At 44.0% G+C, this 27,222-nt stretch overlaps 1 protein-coding gene across 1 annotated transcript in view; it reads left to right on the top strand.

Annotated features, from left to right (window-relative positions):
* LOC115112964 (vinculin) overlaps window positions 1–27,222 on the top strand; it is a 79,655-nt gene that overhangs the window by 16,988 nt on the left and 35,445 nt on the right. Inside the window, 4 exon segments of the mRNA XM_029640080.2 lie at window positions 15,722–15,792; window positions 18,601–18,751; window positions 19,679–19,787; window positions 20,155–20,277. Of these exon segments, the coding sequence (XP_029495940.2) occupies window positions 15,722–15,792; window positions 18,601–18,751; window positions 19,679–19,787; window positions 20,155–20,277 (454 nt within the window).

Here is a 27,222-nt window from a genome sequence, read left to right as displayed (position 1 = left end):
GCAGCTGGGACCATAGTCACCAAGAAAACAATTGGTAACATACTACGCCTTGAAGGACTGAAATCCTGCAGCACCCGCAAGGTCCTCCTGCTCAAGAAAGCACATATACATGCCCGCCTAACGTTTGCCAATGAACATCTGAATGATTCAGAGGACAACTGGGTGAAAGTGTTGTAGTCAGATGAGACCAAAATGGAGCTCTTTGGAATCAACTCAACTCACCGTGTTTGGAGGAGGAGGCATGCTGCCTATGACCCCAAGAACACCATCCCCACCGTCAAACATGGAGGTGGAGACATTATGCTTTGGGGGTGTTTTTCTGCTAAGGGGACAGGACAACTTTACCGCATCAAAGGGACGATGGACGGGGCCATGTACCGTCAAATCTTGGGTGAGAACCTCCTTCCCTCAGCCAGTGCATTGAAAATGGGTCGTGGATGGGTATCCCAACATGACAATGAGCCAAAACACACGGCCAAGGCCACAAAGGAGTGGCTCAAGAAGAAGCACATTAAGATCCTGGAGTGGCCTAGCCAGTCTCCAGAACTTAATCCCATAAAAAATCTGTGGAGGGAGCTGAAGGTTCGAGTTGCCAAACGTCAGCCTCAAACCCTTAGTGACTTGGAGAAGATCTGCAAAGAGGAGTGGGACAAAATCCATGTGTGCAAACCTGGTGGCCAACTACAAGAAACGTCTGACCTCTGTGATTGCCAACAAGGGTTTTTCCACCAAGTACTATGTCATGTTTTGCAGAGGGGTCAAATACTTATTTCCCTCATTAAAATGCAAATCAATTTATAACATTTTTGACATGCGTTTTTCTGGATTTTGTTGTTGTTATTCTGTCTCTTACTGTTCAAATAAACCTACCATTACAATTATAGCCTGATCATTTCTTTGTCAGTGGGCAAACGTCCAAAATCAGCAGGGGATCAAATACTTTTTTCCCTCACTATAAAGTTGAAGTCGGAAGTTTACATTGGAGTCATTAAAACTTGTTTTTCAACCACTCCACAAATGTCTTGTTAACTATAGTTTTGGCAAGTCGGTTGGGCATTTACTTTGTGCATGACACAACCGTACATAATCCATCTGTAAATAGCCCACCCAATCTACCTACCTCATCTCCATACTGTTTTTATTTACTTTTCTGCTCTTTTGCACACCGGTATCTCTACTTGCTCATCATCATCTGCTCATTTATCACTCCTGTGTTAATCTGCTAAATTGTAATTCTTCGCTACTATGGCCTATTTATTGCCTACCTCCTCATTCCTTTTGCACACACTGTTTATAGACTTTCTTTTTTTCTACTGTGTCATTGACTTGTTTATTGTGTTATTGGCTTGCATATTGTTCATTCCATGTTATTCCATGTGTAACTCTGTGTTGTTGTCTGTTCACACTGCGTTGCTTTATCTTGGCCAGGTCGCAGTTGTCAATGAGAACTTGTTCTCAACTAGCCTACCTGGTTAAATAAGTCATTTTTCCAACAATTGTTTACAGACAGATTATTTCACTGTATTTCACAATTCCAGTGGGCATACATTTACATACGCTAACTTGACTGTGCCTTTAAACAGCTTGGAAAATTCCAGAAAATGATGTCACAGCTTTAGAAGCTTCTGATAGGCTAATTGACATCATTTTAGTCAATTGGAGGGGCACATGTGGATGTATTTCAAGGCCTACCTTCAAACTCAGTGCCTCTTTGCTTGACATCATGGGAAAATCAAAATTACTCAGCAAAGACCTCCACAGGTCTGGTTCATTCTTGGGAGCAATTTCCAAACACCTGAAGGTACTATGTTCATCTGTACAAACAACAGTACGCAAGTATAAACACCATGCGAACACACAGCCTTCATACCGCTCAGGAAGGAGACGCGTTCTGTCGCCTAGAGATGAACGTACTTTGGTGCAAAAAGTGCAAATCAATCCCAGAACAAGGACCTTGTGAAGATGCTCGAGGAAACAGGTACAAAAGTATCTATATCCAGAGTAAAATGAGTCCAATATCGACATAACCTGTTACGCCGCTCAGCAAGGAAGAAGCCACAGCTCCAAAACCACCATAAAAAAGCCAGACTACGGTTTGCAATTGCACATGGGGACAAAGATCGTACTTTTTGGAGAAATGTCCTCTGGTCTGATGTAACAAAAACAGAACTGTTTGGCCATAATGACCATCATTATGTTTGGAGGAAAAAGGGGGATGCTTGCAAGCCGAAGAACACCATCCCAACCGTGAAGCACATGGGTGGCAGCATCATGTTGTGGGGGTGCTTTGCTGCAGGAGGGACTGGTGCACTTCACAAAATAGATGGTATCATGAGGGAAGAAAATGATGTGGATATATTGAAGCAACATCTCAAGACATCAATCAGTCAGAAAGTTAAAGCTTAGTCGCAAATGGGTCTTCCAAATGGACAATGACCCCAATCATATTTCCAAAGTTGTGGCAAAATGGCTTAAGGACAACAAAGTCAAGGTATTGGAGTGGCCATCACAAAGCCCTGACCTCAATCCAAAAGAATATTTGTGGGCAGAACTGAAAAAGCGTGTGCGAGCAAGGACAGCTCTGTCAGGAGGAATGGGCCAAAATTCATCCAACTTATTGTAGGAAGCTTGTGGAAGGCTACCCGAAACATTTTAACCAAGTTAAACCATTTAAAGGCAATGCTACCAAATACTAATTGAGTGTATGTAAACTTCTGACCGACTAGGATTCTTTAATTTTACCTTTATTTTACTAGGCAAGTCAGTTAAGAACAAATTCTTATTTTCAATGACGGCCTAGGAACAGTGGGTTCAGGGGCAGAACGACAGATTTGTACCTTGTCAGCTCGGGGATTCGAACTTGCAACCTTAGTCCAACGCTCTAACCACTAGGCTACCCTGCCGCCCCATGTGATGAAAGAATTTAAAGCTGAAATAAATAATTCTCTCTACTATTATTCTGACATTTCACATTCTTAAAATAAAGTGGTGATCCTAACTGACCTAAGACAGGGAATTTATACTAGGATTAAATGTCAGGAATTGTGAAAAACAGAGTTTTAATAAATTTGTCTAAGGTGTATGTAAACTTCCGACTTCAACTGTACATAACGCCGTGTTAAATTTAGCGCTACACGTGTAACAAAGCATTCCTAAGCTAGCCCACAATGTCTGCTGTGTTGATCGAGCAGTCAACAAGTCGACCAGTCATTTTAAAGAGTAAGAACATTAACGGCAAGATAATAGAATTCATTGCCGTGACAATCAACCGTTCTCTGTCGTGGGTTATGTTGGCTTACACCGACTGGTCGAGTGCCAGTACACACTACCAAGTGAGCTATTTTTCGGATTTTGCTCTACCCGAGTTACACAGTAATAGCGTCACTGCTATTAGCTTCACAACTGACATTTGGACCAGCTCCATAAGCATGCTGAGTCTGACAGCACAGTGGGTTGTCAAGGATTTCGTACTGAGGAAAGTCATGCACATGAATGTGCTCGTTGTCATACCGCTGATGCCATTTCAATGGCATTAGAGAACACATTTGAAACGTGGAAACATGGCCACACTAGCTATCTCCAATCGAACAAAACAGACTCGAGAAAATGAGCTCATCAACTGCGCCTGCAGCAGACGTGATACCCTCTGTCATGTAATTGAACAGACAAGAAACAGGGTGTACGTGAAATGTTACATACACAGCTGGACAAAATGGAAATGGACACAGTGACACTGTGCACCGAAGAAGAGAGGTCACGGACAGACAGAGCTGATACTTCACTGCTTGACATGTACGATGAAATCCTGGTTGAGAATGAAACAACTGAACAACGAAACAGCACAGCAAGTAAGTGAAAGAAATAGTTTTTTTTTAATGTTTTACTGATAATGGGGACATACGTAATAGCTGCATAATCTAGACCTCTACAAATCAGCCGTGCTAGACAATCTGGACCCTCTCTTTCTAAAATTATCTGCCAAAATTTTTGGAACCCTTATTACTATCCTGTTCAACTTCTCTTTCATACCGTCTGAGATTCCCAAAGATCGGAAAGCTGCCGCAATTATCCCCCTCTTCAAAAGGGGGAGATACTCTAGACCCAAACTGCTAACTTCCGGCGCCGACAGAGATGGCCGCCTCGCATCGCGTTCCTAGGAAACTATGCAGTTTTTTGTTTTTTTACGTGTTATTTCTTACATTAGTACCCCAGGTCATCTTAGGTTTCATTACATACAGTCGAGAAGAACTACTGAATATAAGATCAGCGTCAACTCACCATCAGTACGACCAAGAATATGTTTTCCGCGATGCGGATCCTGTGTTCTGCCTTACAAACAGGACAACGGAATGGATCGCATGCAGCGACCCAAGAAAACGACTCCGAAAAAGAGGGAAACGTAGCGGTCTTCTGGTCAGACTCCGGACAAGGGCACATCGCGCACCACTCCCCAGCATTCTTCTTGCCAATGTCCAGTCTCTTGACAACAAGGTTGATGAAATCCGAGCAAGGGTAGCATTCCAGAGGGACATCAGAGACTGCAATGTTCTCTGCTTCACGGAAACATGGCTTACTGGGAAGACGCTATCCGATGCGGTGCAGCCAACGGGTTTCTCCACGCATCGCGCCGACAGAAACAAACATCTTTCTGGTAAGAAGAGCGGCGGGGGCGTATGCCTCATGACTAACGAGACATGGTGTGATGAAGGAAACATACAGGAACTCAAATCCTTCTGTTCACCTGATTTAGAATTCCTCACAATCAAATGTAGACCGCATTATCTTCCAAGAGAATTCTCTTCGATTATAATCACAGCCGTATATATCCCCCAAGCAGACACATCGATGGCTCTGAACGAACTTTATTTAACTCTTTGCAAACTGGAAACCATTTATCCGGAGGCTGCATTCATTGTAGCTGGGGATTTTAACAAAGCTAATCTGAAAACAAGACTCCCTAAATTTTATCAGCATATCGATTGCGCAACCAGGGGTGGTAAAACCTTGGATCATTGTTACTCTAACTTCATGACGCATATAAGGCCCTGCCCCGCCCCCTTTCGGAAAAGCTGACCACGACTCCATTTTGTTGATCCCTGCCTACAGGCAGAAACTTAAACAAGAGGCTCCCACGCTGAGGTCTGTCCAACGCTGGTCAGACCAAGCTGACTCCACACTCCAAGACTGCTTCCATCACGTGGACTGGGACATGTTTCGTATTGCGTCAGATGAAAATATTGACGAATACGCTGATTCGGTGTGCGAGTTCATTAGAACGTGCGTCGAAGATGTCGTTCCCATAGCAACGATAAAAACATTCCCAAACCAGAAACCGTGGATTGATGGCAGCATTCGCGTGAAACTGAAAGCGCGAACCACTGCTTTTAATCAGGGCAAGGTGTCTGGTAACATGTCCGAATATAAACAATGCAGCTATTCCCTCCGCAAGGCTATTAAACAAGCTAAGCGTCAGTACAGAGACAAAGTGGAATCTCAATTCAATGGCTCAGACACAAGAGGCATGTGGCAGGGTCTACAGTCAATCACGGACTACAAGAAGAAACCCAGCCCAGTCACGGACCAGGATGTCTTGCTCCCAGGCAGACTAAATAACTTTTTGCCCGCTTTGAGGACAATACAGTGCCACTGACACGGCCTGCAACGAAAACATGCGGTCTCTCCTTCACTGCAGCCGAGGTGAGTAAGACATTTAAACGTGTTAACCCTCGCAAGGCTGCAGGCCCAGACGGCATCCCCAGCCGCGCCCTCAGAGCATGCGCAGACCAGCTGGCCGGTGTGTTTACGGACATATTCAATCAATCCCTATACCAGTCTGCTGTTCCCACATGCTTCAAGAGGGCCACCATTGTTCCTGTTCCCAAGAAAGCTAAGGTAACTGAGCTAAACGACTACCGCCCGTAGCACTCACTTCCGTCATCATGAAGTGCTTTGAGAGACTAGTCAAGGACCATATCACCTCCACCCTACCTGACACCCTAGACCCACTCCAATTTGCTTACCGCCCAAATAGGTCCACAGACGATGCAATCTCAACCACACTGCACACTGCCCTAACCCACCTGGACAAGAGGAATACCTATGTGAGAATGCTGTTCATCGACTACAGCTCGGCATTCAACACCATAGTACCCTCCAAGCTCGTCATCAAGCTCGAGACCCTGGGTCTCGACCCGCCTGTGCAACTGGGTACTGGACTTCCTGACGGGCCGCCCCCAGGTGCTGAGGGTAGGCAACAACATCTCCTCCCCGCTGATCCTCAACACGGGGTCCCACAAGGGTGCGTTCTGAGCCCTCTCCTGTACTCCCTGTTCACCCACGACTGCGTGGCCACGCACGCCTCCAACTCAATCATCAAGTTTGCGGACGACACAACAGTGGTAGGCTTGATTACCAACAACGACGAGACGGCCTACAGGGAGGAGGTGAGGGCCCTCGGAGTGTGGTGTCAGGAAAATAACCTCACACTCAACGTCAACAAAACTAAGGAGATGATTGTGGACTTCAGGAAACAGCAGAGGGAACACCCCTATCCACATCGATGGAACAGTAGTGGAGAGGGTAGCAAGTTTTAAGTTCCTCGGCATACACATCACAGACAAACTGAATTGGTCCACTCACACTGACAGCATCGTGAAGAAGGCGCAGCAGCGCCTCTTCAACCTCAGGAGGCTGAAGAAATTCGGCTTGTCACCAAAAGCACTCACAAACTTCTACAGATGCACAATCGAGAGCATCCTGGCGGGCTGTATCACCGCCTGGTACGGCAACTGCTCCGCCCTCAACCGTAAGGCTCTCCAGAGGGTAGTGAGGTCTGCACAACGCATCACCGGGGCAAACTACCTGCCCTCCAGGACACCTACACCACCCGATGTTACAGGAAGGCCATAAAGATCATCAAGGACATCAACCACCCGAACCACTGCCTGTTCACCCCGCTATCATCCAGAAGGCGAGGTCAGTACAGGTGCATCAAAGCTGGGACTGAGAGACTGAAAAACAGCTTCTATCTCAAGGCTATCAGACTGTTAAACAGCCACCATTGAGTGGCTGCTGCCAACACACTGTCATTGACACTGACCCAACTCCAGCCACTTTAATAATGGGAATTGATGGGAAATGATGTAAATATATCACTAGCCACTTTAAACAATGCTACCTTATATAATGTTACTTACCCTACATTATTCATCTCATATGCATACGTATAGACTGTACTCTACATCATCGACTGCATCCTTATGTAATACATGTATCACTAGCCACTTTAACTATGCCACTTTGTTTACTTTGTCTACATACTCATCTCATATGTATATACTGTACTCGATACCATCTACTGTATGCTGCTCTGTACCATCACTCACTCATATATCCTTATGTACATATTCTTTATCCCCTTACACTGTGTATAAGACAGTAGTTTTAGAATTGTTAGTTAGATTACTTGTTGGTTATCACTGCATTGTCGGAACTAGAAGCACAAGCATTTCGCTACACTCGCATTAACATCTGCTAACCATGTGTATGTGACAAATAAAATTTGATTGATTGATTGATTGACCTATATCTATCCTACCCTGCCTTTCTAAGGTCTTCGAAAGCCAAGTTAACAAACAGATTACCGACCATTTCGAATCCCACCATACCTTCTCCGGTATGCAATCTGGTTTCAGAGCTGGTCATGGGTGCACCTCAGCCCCGCTCAAGGTCCTAAACGATATCATAACCGCCATCGATAAGAGACATTACTGTGCAAGCGTATTCAACGGCCTGGCCACGGCTTTCTGTATACTTCCGGCCCTTTGGACACTGTGATAACTAACCTCCAGATGAGCTTCAATGCCATACAACTCTCCTTCTGTGGCCTCCAACTCTTAAATGCAAGTGAAACTAATACCATGATCTTCAAACGATCACTGCCCGCACCTGCCCGCACATCCAGCATCACTACTGACTTAGAATATGTGGACAACTACAAATACCTAGGCGTCTGGCTAGACTGTAAACTCTCCTTCCAGACTCACATTAAGCCATCTCCAATCCAAAATTAAATCTAGAATCGGCGTCCTATTTCGCAACAAAGCATCCTTCACTCATGCTGCCAAACATACCCTCGTAAAACTGACCATACCTCGTAAAACTGATCCTCGACTTTGGCGATGTCATCTACAAAATAGCCTCCAACACTCTACTCAACAAATTGGATGCAGTCTATCACAGTGCCATCCGTTTTTGTCACCAAAGCCCCATACACTACCCACCATTGCGACCTGTACGCTCTCGTTGGCTGGCCCTCGCTTCGTACTCGTCGCCAAACCCACTGGCTCCAGGTCATCTACAAGTCTTTGCTAGGTAAAGCTCCGCCTTATCTCAGCTCACTGGACACCATAGAAGCACCCACCCGTAGCACCCACCCATATCTCACTGGTCACCCCCAAAGCCAATTCCTCCTTTGGCCGCCTATCCTTCCAGTTCTCTGCTGCCAATGGCTGGAACGAACCGCAAAAATCACTGAAGCTGGAGACTCATATCTCCCTCACTAGCTTTAAGCACCAGCTGTCAGAGCAGCTCACAGATCACTGCACATAGCCCATCTGTTAATAGGCCATTAAACTACCTCATCCCCATACATTCATCTTCTGCACATCTATCTATCACTCTTTTATTTATTTATTTTATTTCACCTTTATTTAACCAGGTAGGCTAGTTGAGAACAAGTTCTCATTTGCAACTGCAACCTAATTGGTATATTAGGTATACTTTAATTGGTATATTGTAATTACTTTGCCATCATGGCCTATTTATAGCCTTACCTCTCTTATCTTACCATATTTGCACACACTGTATATCAACTTTTTCTACTGTATTATTGATTGTATGTTTGTTTATTCCATGTGTAACTCTGTGTTGTTGTATGTGTCGAACTGCTTTTCTTTATCTTGGCTAGGTCGCAGTTGTAAATAAGAACATGTTCTCAACTAGCCTACCTGGTTAACTTCTTATGGTTATAGGGGACGCTTGCGTCCCACTTGGCCAAAAGCCAGGGAAAATTCAAATAAAATGATATAAAAATCAAACTTTCATTAAATCACACATGTAAGATACTAAATCCAACAGTAAACAAAGAGGGTAGCATATTTCAACCCTGCAGGCGCTACACAAAACGCGGAAATAAAATATAAAACATGCCTTACCGTTGACGAGCTTCTTCTGTTGGCACTCCAATATGTCCCATAAACATCACAATTGGACCTTTTGTTCGATTAATTCCGTCCATATATATCCAAAATGTCAATTTATTTGGCGCGTTTGATCCAGAAAAGAACAGCTTCCAAATTGCGCAACGTCACTACAAAATATTTCAAAAGTTGCCTGTAAACTTTGCCAAAACATTTCAAACTACTTTTGTAATACAACTTTAGGTATTTTTAAACGTTAATAATCGATCAAATTGAAGACGGGTCTATTTGTGTTCAATACAGGAAGACAAAAACCAAGCTACTTTTGAAGTCTTGCGCAACTCTCAACAGTGTTACGCAGTTCCTAGATGGCCGTACTTCATTGCACAAATGAATAACCTCAACCAAATTCCAAAGACTGGTGACATCCAGTGTAAGCGGTAGGAACTGAAAACAAGTTCTTAAGAAATATCGTTTCCCAATGAGACCTAAAAAAAAAAATCTGAATGGTTAGTCCTCAGGGTTTTTGCCTGCTACATAAGTTATGTTATACTCACAGACATGATTCAAACAGTTTTAGAAACTTCAGAGTGTTTTCTATCCAAATCTACTAATAATATGCATATCTTATATTCTTGGCATGAGTAGCAGGAAGTTGAAATTGGGCATGCTATTTATCCAAAAGTGAAAATGCTGCCCCCTATACCTTAAGAAGTTAAATAAATGTGAAATAAAAAAATAAAAAGAGGGGACCAGCTCCATATTAATGCCCATGATTTTGGAATGAGATTTTCGACGAGCGGGTGTGTAAACATTATTTTGGTCATGTGCACCCACCCCCCTATCGTGTTGCCCAAAGTGGTAACACATTTTTAATTCATATATCAATTTCCCTTATATCATGCCTTAATTGGGCAAAATTAAATAGAGCCAGCAACAGAAATAAAAGTGCAGTGTGTTTACAATTTCAGCGTCTTAGGCTGTAAAACATTTGATCTCTCCCAGTCTTTTTTTCACGTGGGACATTTAAATTCTTCCCGTTTACTCAGGCCTTTATAGCCTGTCGGCTGGGGAGCATTCAAAAATAATTGTCCAGATCATAGCAAGCTTCCCTTGTCAGTTCGTTTCTTAAACAAAACAGATCATGGCTATAGCCTGCCAATTAATGAGTTGTCATTTAGGCTGCATGGGCAATAGTCATTAAAGTGTTATTCATTTGGACAGATCACCTAAGTGGTGCTGTAATTGTCTTTTCAATAGGCGTGTGATTTTAACATTTTAGTCATTTAGCAGACGCTCTTATCCAAAGAAGCTTATACAGGAGTGATTAGGGTTAGGTGCCTTGCTCAAGGGCACAGACAGATTTTTCACCTAGTCGGTTCGGGGAAACTGTCGGTTAATGGCCCAATGCTCTTAATCGCAGGGCTAACTGCCGCCCCAGGAGAAGCCATTAACAGCACATACCTTCCTCTTTTGTTTATTTTGATGTGGTGGGGTGTACTGTAATAGTCCATCGTTCACCTAAATTCAGTAGCCTAAACGGTTTAATAGGCCCATGCCCCATCTGTCGTACATCGTCGGTTGGAAGGCTGTCCTGTAAGTCTATACAGTTCATCCAATGCCATTTCCACTGTTTTCCTTGTCCAGGTTATCCAGGAATCGGGTAGCTTCTTTTGCTGATTTTAGTGTTATGTCTCTTTCCTTCCATTTAACCCGTAGTTGTGCGGGGTTCTCTCTGTTTCATGTGGAGATTTCTGCTCATGTCAGTGTTGATGTAGCTAGATCCGATGGCCCTCATACATCAAAGGTCCGACTCCTTTTTTGGGGGGCATTGATGGCCAGTCTTAGAACTTTATTTTTGTCCCTATAGCTAAGGAACTTTGCGATGATGCCCCTTGGTTTGCTGCTCGTGGCCCCTCACGGTCCGCTTGTTTGATGTGCTCGTTCGATTGTGGGAGCCCTTGTGAAGTTCTCCTGGCCCAGTAGTTATAGTATTACCTTTTCCAGTAATTCTTCCATTCCAGTTGTTCCACAGCATTCGGGGAAACCTACGAAATGAAGATTTGAACAACGACTGAAGTCCTCCGTCCCGTTTAATCTTTAGTAAGCCTGTAATTATGTATTTTTGTTTAGCCATGGTTTTCTGGCGATTTTCTTGCGCGTTTTTCTCCAGGGTTAAGACAATTTCGGCCTCCTTTTTTGCCTAGTTCAGTCATATCAGGGATTCCCACCTTGATTTCTTTATTTTCTTTACATCATCGGATATTTTCTTAATCCGCTTAGACAGTTTCTCATTGCCAGTGCAAATTTCTGTTAGTAGTGTCTCTAAACTCACTTCAGTCGAATCGCCAGCTACAGTACTTGGTCCATGGTCGCATTGTTTCTCTATTTCTCGATTTAGTATTTGCCCTAATGTGAAGTTGCCAACAAAACGTTTCAGTTATTTCTTAACTTTACTTAACTTTGCTTTCCTATTTAAGAGGCATATTTTAGTAAAGAAAGGAAAAGCCAAACGGATCACCTTCACCTGACTACCTCATGGTCGCCCTAATGAGGAGCTGTTAGTGCTAAAGCCTCTGCAGATTGTTACAGAAAATGAATCTCTTTGCTTCTTCGCTTCACGTGTCACACATGCTTCCTGTGATTAGGAACATGTTTGGATACTACATCCTTTTGCTATTACACAGTTAATGGCAAATACGTTCCTTCTATAACACGTTCAGAGCGAGCGATTCTTCTAGATGTCAATGAGGACACTTACTTAGGCCTAATAGAATGTTACCATATAAAGAACCAGCCTAGCATCTGGCGCTAGCGCCCCCTCTGAAAACCAGGCTGTGTCTTTCTCTCTGTGTCACTGCCTCAGTCCTCCAGGCTTTGAGAGTGGCATTTCTTCTCTCTGTCTTCTCTGTGAGTGCATGTCAACAAGGCCTTGTCTGTTCCCTCGGCCCGGCCACTTTATCTAGCTCATTCACAATGCAAGGGTTTAGTCCTCACATCACTGCACTGGTCTGTTCTGTTCTATTGGCAGTTGGAAATAGGGCCCTGGCTAGCTAGTAGGCCTGCTTGACATCAGGTTGTTTGGTGTGACATCATACTGCCACAATGACCGTCTGGGTCAGTCGAATGACTTAGTCTGAATATCATTTATTTTGCAGTGTGCGGGCAGAACCCCTCTCTTGAAATGAAGAATTTCCAACCATTACATAACCACCACTGCTCTTTTTGCACTTTAGAAAAGTTATATTCAAAGAGTAGCCTACCTCAGACCTGAAGGTCTGTGTGTGTTGTGGTTCAGGAAACGGGTATGTTGCCTATTCCCTCCTAGGCTTAGTATTGAAGTCAATGTACCCAGAGGAGGATGGAAGCTAGCTGTCCTCCGGCTACACTATGGTGCTACCTTAGAGTGTTGCTACTGTAAGACCGTCTTAGTGAAACACAGCTTAGCCTTTTGTTAATCACCCTGTCATCTTAGATTTTGAAATTATGCTTTACAGCCAAAGCAAGACAAGCGTTTGTGTTAGTTTATCGATAGCCTAGCATAGCATTATGTCCAGCTAGCAGCAGGAAGCTTGGTCACGAAAATCAGAAATGCAATCAAATTAAATCGTTTACCTTTGATGAGCTTCGGATGTTTTCACTCACGAGACTCCTAGTTAGACAGCAAATGTTCCTTTTGTTCCATAAAGATTATTTTTATAGCCGAAATACATCCGTTTCTTGTCCACGTTTTGTTGAGAAATCCACCGGAAATTGACAACGTCGGAAAAAACCTCAAAATTAGATCCATAATATCGACAGAAACATGGCAAATGTTTTTTATAATCAATCCTCAAGGTGTTTTTCAAATATCTATTCGATAATATATCAACCGGGACAATTGGCTTTTCAGTAGGAGAGAGAGGAAAAATGACTCCCTCTGTTTTTTACGCAAGAATCACTCTGAGAGCACTCACCTGGCCACTTGCGCAATGTAGTCGTTTACGCTCATTCTTCAACATAAAGGCGTGAAACTATGTCACAATGCTGTAGACACCTTAGGGAATACGTAGAAAAGGAATCTGGTTGATATCCCTTTCAGTGGCCAATAGGGGTACATAGGAAGACAACGGTTTCAAAACATGAGTCACTTCCTGATTGGATTTTTCTTAGGCTTTCGCCTGCAATATCAGTTATGTTATACTCACAGACAATATTCTCTAGAGGCTCCTTGAATGCCTCATCAGGTCTGCCACACCATCATCGCCAAAGGTGAGAAGGCTGGCCTGGTCTTCTGGCCATGTGTCAGGGTTTAGCACTCTGAAAGATTCCATTGGGGTCTGGACACCCTTATCCTTCAGCATAACGCAATACTGGGGGCAAACTACCTGCCTTCCAGGACACCTACAGCACCGATGTCACAGGAAGGCCAAAAAGATCATCAAGGACAACAACCACCCAAGCCACTGACTGTTCACCCCGTTTCCATCCAGAAGGCGAGATCAGTACGGGTGCATCAAAGCAGGGACCGGGAGACTGAAAAAAACAGCTTCTATCTAAAGGCCATCAGACTGTTAAACAGCCATCACTGACATAGAGTGGCTGCTGGCAACACACAGACTCAAATCTCTGGCCACTTTAATAAATTGATGTAATAAAGGTATCTTACTTACTTACTTTAAATACTGCCACTTTAATAATGTCTACATATCCTACATTACTCATCTCATATTTGTATATACTGTATTCTATACCACCTACTGCATCTTGCCTATGCCGCACGGCCATCGCTCATCCATATATCTATACTTACCTATCCCTCATCTCTTTACTGTGTATAAGGTAGTCATTTTGAATTTGTTAGATAACTCGTTAGATATTACTGCACAGTCGGAACTAGAAGCACAAGCATTTCGCTACATTTGCATTAATTAACATCTGCTAACCATTTGTATGTGGCCAATAAGATTTGATTTGATCAAATTGCAATATTTGGCGCAGCCCTATACTGGTACTGTAACTTTTGTCCACTGAGCATTTATAAATTAAACAAAGATTGCTGCCAGGCTAAAACTAAAGTAACTGCTCAGCTCTCTCTGTGAGGTGGCAGCTAGCATAAAAACAACTATCCAGTGTCCCAGGATAGTTACAGGGCCGTTCAACTAAAGGTTAGGGGAACAGGGGAGAGTCCTTTTTAGATGTAGGACACACAAACCAACTGAGTGGATTTGAACTAAAGGGCAGGAGAGAGTCCTGTTCAGTAACTTACTTCCAATTGACCGATGAAACCAATGTGCTTCGGTCCAACTCGACCACACTATAGTACATCAGCTTTCTGGAATGGCTGTGCTGCTCACGGTCTCGAGCTGAGCTGGTTACTGTTGAAGCATCCTTGAGCTTTCACCTCACATTCCTAATAACTACTAGGGTCAGGAGTTTTTTGTTTGTAACTTTATGACATGACCTGGAAGAGTCCTGGGGCCCATTCTCTCTCAGCCTCCCTCCACTTTTAGCCTGGCATCAACCTTTGTGTTTAATTGACGAGCGGTGGTGTTGGACGCTCTACTTCCACAGTCCCACTGGACCAATGAGAAGACATTAATGTGCTTCTGGCTCTGCCCCATGCAGACTCCATGACGTCAGCTTCCTGGAAAGAATGGCCACTGACTGTGATGAACTGGTGGAGCAGTGAAGAGTAGAGTCTCACCACCTCACCACTAATGTCCCATTCCTAATAACCAGGTTCAGGATTTTTTTGTGTGGACTTTGTGACCTGGCCTGAAACAACCCTACTAGTTGTAGCCCCATAGGCTATTGACGTGGTCAGGAAATACTCATGAACATACTACAAATTGTAGAACATCATTTTGTTAAGTTTATTATGCAGCTTCATTATAATTTCCCTTTGTATCAAAGTTCCCAAAATTCCTTACTTTTAGATACACCAGTGTAGCTGATGAAGTTGTGGTCGTAGTATCAAGTTGAAGTGAGAGACGGAATCAGACAGCCTCGCTTGCAGAGCGAGCTCGAAGCTCAGGGCTCAGTTGTCTATCGGGTCGGGGAGAGACTAATAGACAATAACTGACACGGAGGCATTCCCTCCCTGTCCGTCGGTTTGAACATATGCAATAAGAAACTACTCCTCTCTGTAATTGACAAATAGATTTTCCTCTGTCTTCTATGAATGGTTTTGATCATTCCTTGTGTGAGGTCATACTGGGAGAAATGAGTCATAGTAGCCATGTGTGAGAGAGAAGAGGCATTCAGCTGTTTTACACATTACTTTGTGTGTGTGTGTTGCCCTGGCTCTCCTCCAGTGACCTGCTTGTTGAGACAATTGTTTATATCATCGTTGACTAACAAGATGTGACAATACATGATTAAAGACAACAAGGAAGATCAAAGGTTCTGGGTTTATCGGACCCAGATGCTCAATGAAGACACTCCATTATTAACTAATATAAAAGTGATTACTTAGTCTATAGGAGTGTCCAGGAAACTACAGCATGTGGTAATGTGCTCTCCCTGTGTTTCTGTTCTAGGTGGGGAAAGACACTGTCCAGACTACGGAGGACCAGATAATGAAGAGAGATATGCCTCCAGCTTTCATCAAGTAAGTACACAAAGAACAACTCTCCTCGATTCTCAGCCCTCAAACTTTTTCACCTTATTTATTATTTACCAATCTATCCAATTTAGTCATTAGTTAACGATGATGAGTATGAACTTCTGTACTCTCTCTTTGTCCTGTTCTCTCCCTCTCTGCTATCTGCTGCAGACAGTAATGGCTGCTTGCAACCAGGCCAGCACGCAAAGGTCAGAGATGGCATGTTAAGTGCCTCAGAGTCACAGCCCTGCCCTCCCTGGTCTATTATAAATACTGTCTTAGATTGTGTCCCAAATGGCACCCTACTCCCTATATAGTGCACCTTTGACCAGGGCCCTTAGGGTTAGGGGGCTGGTAGTGGCGCCTCAGTAAGTCAGTCCTGTGCTTCCATGGTGTATTATAAACACTGTGCTGGGGTGCTGCCTGCTACTGCTAGTGAGTTGCTGGCTGCCTCATAGGCTACTATTTTCCCATGGAGGGACTCTAGTGAAGCAGGAAGGAACACTGTTAGTTGTGTTTCTATATGGTCTTCCTTCCTGGACAGCTGCTCTGGCACAACCTCGACCAAAGCCTATATTACCTTTTAATCATTTTAAACAGTAATCTAACGATAAGTCACTCCCTGAATAAATTAATCAAGAAGGATATGAATCTTTCCTCCTCCTGAGATCTCTTCCTACTCCACTCGATCTAGCAATAATCTATAGCCCAGCTGCTTTGCTGTGACTCGGCGATCCCTTCTTAGCCTTTACACCCTCGCCCCCGTCACCTCCGTCTATAACTCAGTAATACAATAGGGGCTGACTGGGTCACGGTGGGGTCACGGGACGCCCAACAAGTTCACGTATGAAAAGCAATTGGCAGGCGTAGGTCATAGAGGTCACGGAGGCGCCCTGAACCCATTTGGCACCTTGAAGTCTCATCGTCACCATGTCTTCATCCATCAGATACAAATGCTGGAATGTGTCTCCTTAACTATATATATCTCCTTCACTATAATTAGCGTGTGCATTGATCCTGGTCTGGTCCAGTAATGTAGCATAGCATGGGGTTGGCTGCTGAAGGACAGTGCTGGCTGCACTAACGTAACATACATAATATTATACTGTAAAAATATAAACACAACATGTAAAGTGTTGGTCCCATCATTCATGAGCTGAAATAAAAGATCACAGAAATGTTCCATACACACAAAAAGCTTATTTCTCTCAAATTTTGTGCACAAATTTCAAGCATTTTTTCCTTTGCCAAGATAATCCATCCACCTGACAGGTGTGGAATATCAAGGAACTGATTAAACAGCATGATCATTACACAGATTCCCCTTGTGCTGCGGACAATAAAAGGCTGCTCTTAAATGTGCTTTTGTCACACAACACAATGCCATGTTTTAAGGGAGCGTGCAATTGGCATGCTGACTGCAGGAATGTCCACGAGAGCTGTTGCCAGAGAATTGAATGTTAATTTCTCTACCATAAGCCGGCAGTACGTCCAACCGACCTCACAAATGCAGATCATGTTTAACCACGCCAGCCCAGGACCTCCACATCCGGCTTCTTCACCTTCAGGATTGTCTGAGACCAGCCACCCTGACAGCTGATGAAACTGAGGAGTATTTATGTCTGTAATAAAGCCCTTTTGTGGTGAAAAACTCATTGCAATTGGCTGGGCCTGGCTCCTAGTGGGTGGGCTTGTCTCCCAAGTGGGTGGGCCTATGCCCAGTCCTGTGAAATCCATAGATTAGGACCTAATCAATTTACTGATTTCCTTATATGAACTGTAACTCAGTAAATCTGTTGAAATTGATGCATGTTGCGTTGAAATTTTTGTTCAGTGTCAATGCATTAATAATACATAATATATGCTTTGATCTAAAGTGACTTACAGTTGAGTGCATACATTTTATATGTGACCCCAGTGGGAATCGAACACATGGCCATGGCGTTGCCTACACTACAAACTACACACAGACACCGCCAGCATGCAAGTGTCACTTCCCAGCACTCTTCCTGTTTTAATATGCACATACATTACCAGTTACCACAGGCTTTAAGAGACCAGCGGCAATTCTGCCTCAGCTATAATGGAAACTCAAACTGAACTTCTCTAGTCTGGCCCTTCCTGCAAACACAGTGCCTTGCCTTCCAGCACTGTGGGGGGGACGAATAATGCTAGTTCCCAGTTCCCTATTAAACATAGGAGAAGAGTGTTTGGCCCGCAGGCTTTAGTACGAAGTCGGGATTCTGTGGGAATTGGAACATGTCTGTCTTTGGCTTGTTGCCTGTTTCTGTGCATCGTACTGTGGGGTTGGAGGTTCGATGATATACGGCACATATGAGGCTTGGGCTATGATATCGAGCCTGCCTGTGTTTCGCTAACTAAAAGGTTTCTTAAATATACTGCATCTCCTCTGCAGCAGCAGTACACACCCGGTGCCATTTTCATGAAACCTGCTCAGGGATGCTATAGTGTGAGATATATTGTGAGACTAATAGAAGCTCTTCATATTGACAATGGACTTCATCTGCTTGCCTTGCAATATATGACTGGAGGCGGTATACTGATTTAGAACATGAGAAAGTAGTTGTGTTTAAAACATGAAAGAGCGTTTTGTTTTCCTTTGTCGTCAAGTCAGTAGTTCCACCTAGACACACTGCTGCTATGTATAGACACTTCTATCCATGATCACTTTTAACAACAGGAGATTGGCCCTACTGCCCTGGTGCCCTAGTGGCTTTTGGAGACCCTAAATGATCTATGTTACATTATTGTTAAGTGATATTGTTTTCCACTGTTCCTCTTTCTCTCTCTCAGGGTGGAGACTGCATGCACCAAGCTGGTGCAGGCAGCATCTATGTTGAAAGCAGACCCTTACTCCGTCCCCGCTCGAGATTACCTCATCGACGGCTCCCGGGGCATCCTCTCTGGCACATCGGACCTGCTGCTGACCTTCGACGAGGCTGAGGTACCGTCAAGTACAGCACCATAGGTTCTGGGAGCAGTTTAATCTCACCCTGAAACTGAACTTCTTCTAAACCCCATTAATTACACACAGGCATAACCTGCCGCCCATCCTTGGCCATGCTCAAAATGTATTCCGGGACGAATGTGTGTTATTACAACACAGCACAGCTCAGCACAGCTCAGAAGGCTAGAGCTAGTGTCTTAAACCAGGTAGCCGTACCATCCATCCAACCCCATCCATCCTCTCCCCCCGGGGGTTAAAATCACCAGCCATCAGCTCTCATCAGGCGGTAGCAGCGGCCAGGGCGACTCGGCAGTCAGCACAGACAAGCTGTTTTATCTGTTCATGCGGCTGGACTCAGGGACAGTAGCACAATACAGTGTAGAGACATAGAATGGGGTGCATTTTGGGACTGAGCCAGGTAAGTTGTTCATAAACCAGCACTGGGACTAGATGAGTAGAGCTGTACAGTAACCACACACACACACACACACACACACAGACAGCTGGTCTGGAGCTGAATGAGCAGGACAAAGAGACAGGAATGTCAGTAGCACAGCATTAATATCCAGTCTAAATAGCTAGACAAAATACTGTACCAACAAATAATTAGGGTTTACTTTATTGTCCTGAGGGGAAATCTGTCTTGGACATTTAATTCCAAGATAGCGTTTATGTAATATGACGTTAGCATAATCACTCTGAAAGAATCACCTTCAGCTGTGATTCACACATCACAATAAGAAGTCTTTAGTCAATGAAGATGGAGTTTAGAGTCCAAGAATGAAAGGTCTCGCTTGAAACACTAGTCTAAAAAGTTGAATCTGACTTCAAATCAGATTTCCAAATCTAATTTCCACACCAAACTGGGTTACCAAGACAATGTAGATTATTGATCCTGTTTCGTGTTGTTCTGATCAATTGCAGGTTCGTAAAATCATTCGCGTCTGCAAAGGTATCCTGGAGTACCTAACCGTAGCAGAGGTGGTGGAATCTATGGAGGACCTGATCACATACACAAAGAACCTGGGTCCAGGTCAGTCCCTTCATAGTTACATGTGCATAGGTGTTACAACCACATGTCAAAACCACATACTTTAGTTACCAATACCTGGCTACTGAGATGATATAATGCATAATAACAATAATATATGCTTTATCCATAAATGTTTGACATTACTTTTTAAATTGTATTTTGCATTTTAAAATGTATACAGACAAACAGGTAGAGGGAAAAACACAAGCTGATCCTGCATCAATCCCACCTCAACACCCTATGCTCCTGACATGATGACCTGATGTTGACTTGAAGTTCTCTGCATGGATGGCATGTTGACAGGAAGTGGAAATTACGCGAGAGAAACACGTTATATAACCGATCCTTTGTTGTTGTTCCTGTCCAGGGATGACAAAGATGGCAAAGATGATTGACGAGCGACAGCAGGAGCTGACCCACCAGGAACACCGTGTGATGCTGGTCAACTCCATGAACACAGTCAAAGAGCTGCTGCCTGTACTCATCTCAGGTGAGCCTCTATTCTACTCTTCCGCTGAACACATTCAAAGAGCTGCTGCCTGTACTCATATCAGGTGAGCCTCTATTCTACTCTTCCGCTGAACACATTCAAAGAGCTGCTGCCTGTACTCATCTCAGGTGAGCTTCTATTCTACTCTTCTATTGAACACATTCAAAGAGCTGCTGCCTGTACTCATCTCAGGTGAGCTTCTATTCTACTCTTCTATTGAACACATTCAAAGAGCTGCTGCCTGTACTCATCTCAGGTGAGCTTATATTCTACTCTTCTATTGAACACAGTCAAATAGCTGCTCCCTGTACTCATCACAGGTGAGCTTATTTTCTATTGAACACATTCAAAGAGCTGCTCCCTGTACTCATCTCAGGTGAGCTTCTATTGTACTCTATTCTATTGAACACAAAGAGCTGCTGCCTGTACTCCTCTCAGGTGAGCTTATATTCTACTCTATTCTATTGAACACAAAGAGCTGCTGCCTGAACTCCTCTCAGGTGAGCTTCTTTTCTACTCTTTTCTATTGAACACATTCAAAGAGCTGCTGCCTGCAGAGATGGCCGAGATGGCCGACAGAGATGGCACCTCCTCTCAGGAAACTATGCAGTTTTTGTTTTTACGTGTTATTTCTTACATTAGTACCCCAGGTCATCTTAGGTTTCATTACATACAGTCGAGAAGAACTACTGAATATAAGATCAGCGTAACTCACCATCAGTACGACCAAGAATATGTTTTCCGCGACGCGGATCCTGTGTTCTGCTTACAAACAGGACAACGGAATGGATTGCAGCGACCCAAGAAAACGAAAAAAGAGGGAAACGTGCGGTCTTCTGGTCAGACTCCGGACAAGGGCACATCACGCACCACTCCCGAGCATTCTTCTTGCCAATGTCCAGTCTCTTGACAACAAGGTTGATGAAATCCGAGCAAGGGTAGCATTCCAGAGGGACATCAGAGACTGCAATGTTCTCTGCTTCACGGAAACATGGCTTACTGGGAAGACGCTATCCGATGCGGTGCAGCCAACGGGTTTCTCCACGCATCGCGCCGACAGAAACAAACATCTTTCTGGTAAGAAGAGCGGCGGGCGTATGCCTCATGACTAACAAGACATGGTGTGATGAAGGAAACATACAGGAACTCAAATCCTTCTGTTCACCTGATTTAGAATTCCTCACAATCAAATGTAGACCGCATTATCTTCCAAGAGAATTCTCTTCGATTATAATCACAGCCGTATATATCCCCCAAGCAGACACATCGATGGCTCTGAACGAACTTTATTTAACTCTTTGCAAACTGGAAACCATTTATCCGGAGGCTGCATTCATTGTAGCTGGGGATTTTAACAAAGCTAATCTGAAAACAAGACTCCCTAAATTTTATCAGCATATCGGGCTGGGGTGGTAAAACCTGGATCATTGTTACTCTAACTCTTAAGGCCCTGCCCCGCCCCTTCGGAAAAGCTGACTCCATTTTGTTGATCCCTGCCTACAGGCAGAAACTTAAACAAGAGGCTCCCACGCTGAGGTCTGTCCAACGCTGGTCAGACCAAGCTGACTCCACACTCCAAGACTGCTTCCATCACGTGACTGGGACATGTTTCTATTCTACAGATGAAAATATTGACGAATCGCTGATTGAACAGTTCATTAGAACGTGCTCTGTCGTTCCCATAGCATAAAAACATTCCCAAACCAGAAACCGTGGATTGATGGCAGCATTCGCGTGAAACTGAAAGCGCGAACCACTGCTTTTAATCAGGGCAAGGTGTCTGGTAACATGTCGAATATAAACAATGCGCTATTCCCTCCGCAAGGCTATTAAACAAGCTAAGCGTCAGTACAGGGACAAAGTGGAATCTCAATTCAATGGCTCAGACACAAGAGGCATGTGGCAGGGTCTACAGTCAATCACGGACTACAAGAAGAAACCCAGCCCAGTCACGGACCAGGATGTCTTGCTCCCAGGCAGACTAAATAACTTTTTGCCCGCTTTGAGGACAATACAGTGCCACTGACACGGCCTGCCACGAAAACATGTGGTCTCTCCTTCACTGCAGCCGAGGTGAGTAAGACATTTAAACGTGTTAACCCTCGCATCTGCAGGCCCAGACGGCATCCCAGCCGCGCCCTCAGAGCATGCGCAGACCAGCTGGCCGGTGTGTTTACGGACATATTCAATCAATCCCTATACCAGTCTGCTGTTCCCACATGCTTCAAGAGGGCCACCATTGTTCCTGTTCCCAAGAAAGCTAAGGTAACTGAGCTAAACGACTACCGCCCCGTAGCACTCACTTCCGTCATCATGAAGTGCTTTGAGAGACTAGTCAGGACCATATCACCTCCACCCTACCTGACACCCTAGACCCACTCCAATTTGCTTACCGCCCAAATAGGTCCACAGACGATGCAATCTCAACCACACTGCACACTGCCCTAACCCACCTGGACAAGAGGAATACCTATGTGAGAATGCTGTTCATCGACTACAGCTCGGCATTCAACACCATAGTACCCTCCAAGCTCGTCATCAAGCTCGAGACCCTGGGTCTCGACCCCGCCCCTGTGCAACTGGGTACTGGACTTCCTGACGGGCCGCCCCCAGGTGGTGAGGGTAGGCAACAACATCTCCTCCCCGCTGATCCTCAACACGGGGCCCCACAAGGGTGCGTTCTGAGCCCTCTCCTGTACTCCCTGTTCACCCACGACTGCGTGGCCAACAACTCAATCATCAAGTTTGCGGAGCTGGTAGGCTTGATTACCAACAACGACGAGACGGCCTCAGGGAGGAGGTGAGGGCCCTCGGAGTGTGGTGTCAGGAAAATAACCTCACACTCAACGTCAACAAAACTAAGGAGATGATTGTGGACTTCAGGAAACAGCAGAGGGAACACCCCCTATCCACATCGATGGAACAGTAGTGGAGAGGGTAGCAAGTTTTAAGTTCCTCGGCATACACATCACAGACAAACTGAATTGGTCCACTCACACTGACAGCGTCGTGAAGAAGCGCTATTGCAGCGCCTCTTCAACCTCAGGAGGCTGAAGAAATTCGGCTTGTCACCAAAAGCACTCACGAACTGATGCACAATCGAGAGCATCCTGGCGGGCTGTATCACCGCCTGGTAGGTGGGCTTAAGGCTCTCCAGAGGGTAGTGAGGTCTGCACAACGCATCACCGGGGGCAAACTTGCCCTCCAGGACACCTACACCACCCGATGTTACAGGAAGGCCATAAAGATCATCAAGGACATCAACCACCCGAACCACTGCCTGTTCACCCCGCTATCATCCAGAAGGCGAGGTCAGTACAGGTGCATCAAAGCTGGGACTGAGAGACTGAAAAACAGCTTCTATCTCAAGGCTATCAGACTGTTAAACAGCCACCATTGAGTGGCTGCTGCCAACACACTGTCATTGACACTGACCCAACTCCAGCCACTTTAATAATGGGAATTGATGGGAAATGATGTAAATATATCACTAGCCACTTTAAACAATGCTACCTTATATAATGTTACTTACCCTACATTATTCATCTCATATGCATACGTATATACTGTACTCTACATCATCGACTGCATCCTTATGTAATACATGTATCACTAGCCACTTTAACTATGCCACTTTGTTTACTTTGTCTACATACTCATCTCATATGTATATACTGTACTCGATACCATCTACTGTATGCTGCTCTGTACCATCACTCACTCATATATCCTTATGTACATATTCTTTATCCCCTAACACTGTGTATAAGACAGTAGTTTTAGAATTGTTAGTTAGATTACTTGTTGGTTATCACTGCATTGTCGGAACTAGAAGCACAAGCATTTCGCTACACTCGCATTAACATCTGCTAACCATGTGTATGTGACAAATAAAATTTGATTTGATTTGATTTGCACTCCTCTCAGGTGAGCTTCTATTCTACTATTTTCTATTGAACAGTCAAAGAGCTGCTCTGTGTACTCATCTCAGGTGAGCTTCTATTCTAATCTATTCTATTGAACACAAAGAGCTGCTCCCTGTACTCATCTCAGGTGAGCTTCTATTCTACTCTATTCTATTGAACACAAAGAGCTGCTGCCTGTACTCCTCTCAGGTGAGCTTCTATTCTACTCTATTCTATTGAACACATTCAAAGAGCTGCTCCCTGTACTCCTATCAGGTGAGCTTATTTTCCATTGAACATATTCAAAGCGCTGCTGCCTGTACTCCTCTCAGGTGAGCTTCTATTCAACTCTATTATATTGAACATATTCAAAGGGCTGCTGCTTGTACTCATCTTAGGTGAGCTTCTATTCTACTCTATTCTATTGCACACAAGGAGCCGCTGCCTGTACTCCTCTCAGGTGAGCTTCTATTCTACTATTTTCTATTGAACAGTCAAAGAGCTGCTCTGTGTACTCATCTCAGGTGAGATTATTTTCTACTCTGTTCTATTGAACACCAAGCGCTACTGCATGTACTCCTCTCAAGTGAGCTTCTATTCTACTGTTTTCTATTGAACACAGTCAAAGAGCTGCGGCCTGTACTCATCTCAGGTGAGCTTCTATTCAACTATTTTCTATTGAACACATTCAAAGAGCTGCTGCCTGCACTCATCTCAGGTGAGCTTCTATTATACTCTATTCTATTGAACACAAGGAATTGCTACCTGTACTCCTTTCAGGTGAGCTTCTATTCAACTATGTTCTATTGAACACAGTCAAAGAGCTGCTCCCTGTACATATCTCAGGAGCACTTCTATTCTACTCTATTCTATTGAACATATTCAAAGAGCTGCTGCTGAACTCCTCTCAGGTGAGCTTCTTTTCTACTCTATTCTATTGAACACAAAGAGCTGATCCCTGTACTCCTCTCAGGTGAACTTCTATTCCCATCCTTTCTATTGAACACAGTCAAAGAGCTGCTGCCTGTGCTCCTCTCAGGTGGGCTTCTATTCTACTCTTTTCTATGGAACACAGTCTAGGAGCTGCTCCCTGTACATATATCAGGAGAGCTTCTATTCTACTCTATTCTATTGAACACAAAGAGCTGCTGCCTGTACTCCTTTCAGGTGAGCTTCTATTCAACTATGTTCTATTGAACACAGTCAAAGAGCTGCTCCCTGTACATATCTCAGGAGCACTTCTATTCTACTCTATTATATTGAACACAAAGAGCAGCTGCCTGTACTCCTCTCAGGTGAGCTTGTTTTCCATTGAACAAATTCAAAGAGCTGCTCCCTGTACTCATCTCAGATGAGCTTTTATTCTACTCTATTCTATTGAACACAGTCAACGAGCTGCTGCCTGTACTTATCTCAGGTGAGCTTCTATTCTACTCTATTCTATTGAACAAGGTCAAAGAGCTGCTGCCTGTGCTCCTCTCAGGTGGGCTTCTATTCTACTCTTTTCTATGGAACACAGTCTAGGAGCTGCTCCCTGTACATATATCAGGAGAGCTTCTATTCTACTCTATTCTATTGAACACAAAGAGCTGCTGCCTGTACTCCTCTCAGGTGAGCTTCTATTCTACTCTTTTCTATTGAACACATTCAAAGAGCTGCTCCCGGTAGTCATCTCAGGTGAGCTTCTATTCTACTCTATTCTATTGAACACAGTCAAAGAGCTGCTGCCTGTACTCCTCTCAGGTGAGCTTCTCTTCTACTATTTTCTATTGAACACAGTCAAATAGCTGCTCTGTGTACTCATCTCAGGTGAGCTTCTATTCTATTGAACACAACGAGCTGCTGCCTGTACTTATCTCAGGTGAGCTTCTATTCTACTCTATTCTATTGAACAAGGTCAAAGAGCTGCTGCCTGTGCTCCTCTCAGGTGGGCTTCTATTCTACTCTTTTCTATGGAACACAGTCTAGGAGCTGCTCCCTGTACATATATCAGGAGAGCTTCTATTCTACTCTATTCTATTGAACACAAAGAGCTGCTGCCTGTACTCCTCTTAGGTGAGCTTCTATTCTACTCTTTTCTATTGAACACAGTCAAAGAGCTGCTGCCTGTACTCATCTCAGGTGAGCTTCTATTCTACTCTAATCTATTTAACACAGTCTAAGAGCTGCTTCCTGTTCTCATCTCAGGTGAGCTTCTATTCTACTCTTCCATTGAACACATTCAAAGAGCTGCTCCATTTACTCATTTCAGGTGAGCTTCTATTCTACTCTATTATGTAGAACACAAAGAGCTGCTGCCTGTACTCCTCTCAGGTGAGCTTCTCTTCTACTATTTTCTATTGAACACAGTCAAATAGCTGCTCCATTTACTCATCTCAGGTGAGCTTCTATTCTATTGAACACAAAGAGCTGCTGCCTGTACTCCTTTCAGGTGAGCGTCTCTTCTACTCTTCTCTATTCAGTCAATGAGCTGCTGCCTGTACTCACCTCAGGTGAGCTTCTATTCTACTCTATTCTATTGAACACAGTCAAAGAGCTGCTCTGTGTACTCATATCAGGTGAGTTTCTATTTGATTGAACACAAATAGCTGCTTCCTGTACTCATCTCAGGTGAGCTTCTATTCTTCTCTATTGAACACAAAGATCTGCTGCCTGAATTCTTATCAGGTGAGCTTCTATTCTATTCTATTCTATTGAACACATTCAAAGAGCTGATCCCTGTTCTCATCTCAGGTGAGCTTCTATTCTACTCTATTATATTGAACACAAAGTGCTGCTGCCTGTACTCATCTCAGGTGAGCTTCTATTCTATTGAACACAGTCAAAGAGCTACTCTACTCAAAGAGCTTCTATTCTATTAAAGAGAGTCAAAGAGTTGCTCCCTGCACCCATCTCAGGTGAGATTCTATTATATTCTATTGAACACAGTCAACGAGCTGCTCTCTCTTTTCTCTCCTCTCCTTCTGTCTTTTTTAAAAATTTAAAGATCATTCATATTGGTATTCTTTGTGACAGTACAGAGTGAATGTAGATTGGAAGA

This window comes from Oncorhynchus nerka, linkage group LG28 (assembly GCF_034236695.1).
Source record: "Oncorhynchus nerka isolate Pitt River linkage group LG28, Oner_Uvic_2.0, whole genome shotgun sequence".
NCBI classification, from domain to species: Eukaryota; Metazoa; Chordata; class Actinopteri; order Salmoniformes; family Salmonidae; genus Oncorhynchus; species Oncorhynchus nerka.
Note: the sequence above shows the minus strand (reverse complement) of the source record. Positions and strands in the feature narration are given on the sequence as shown.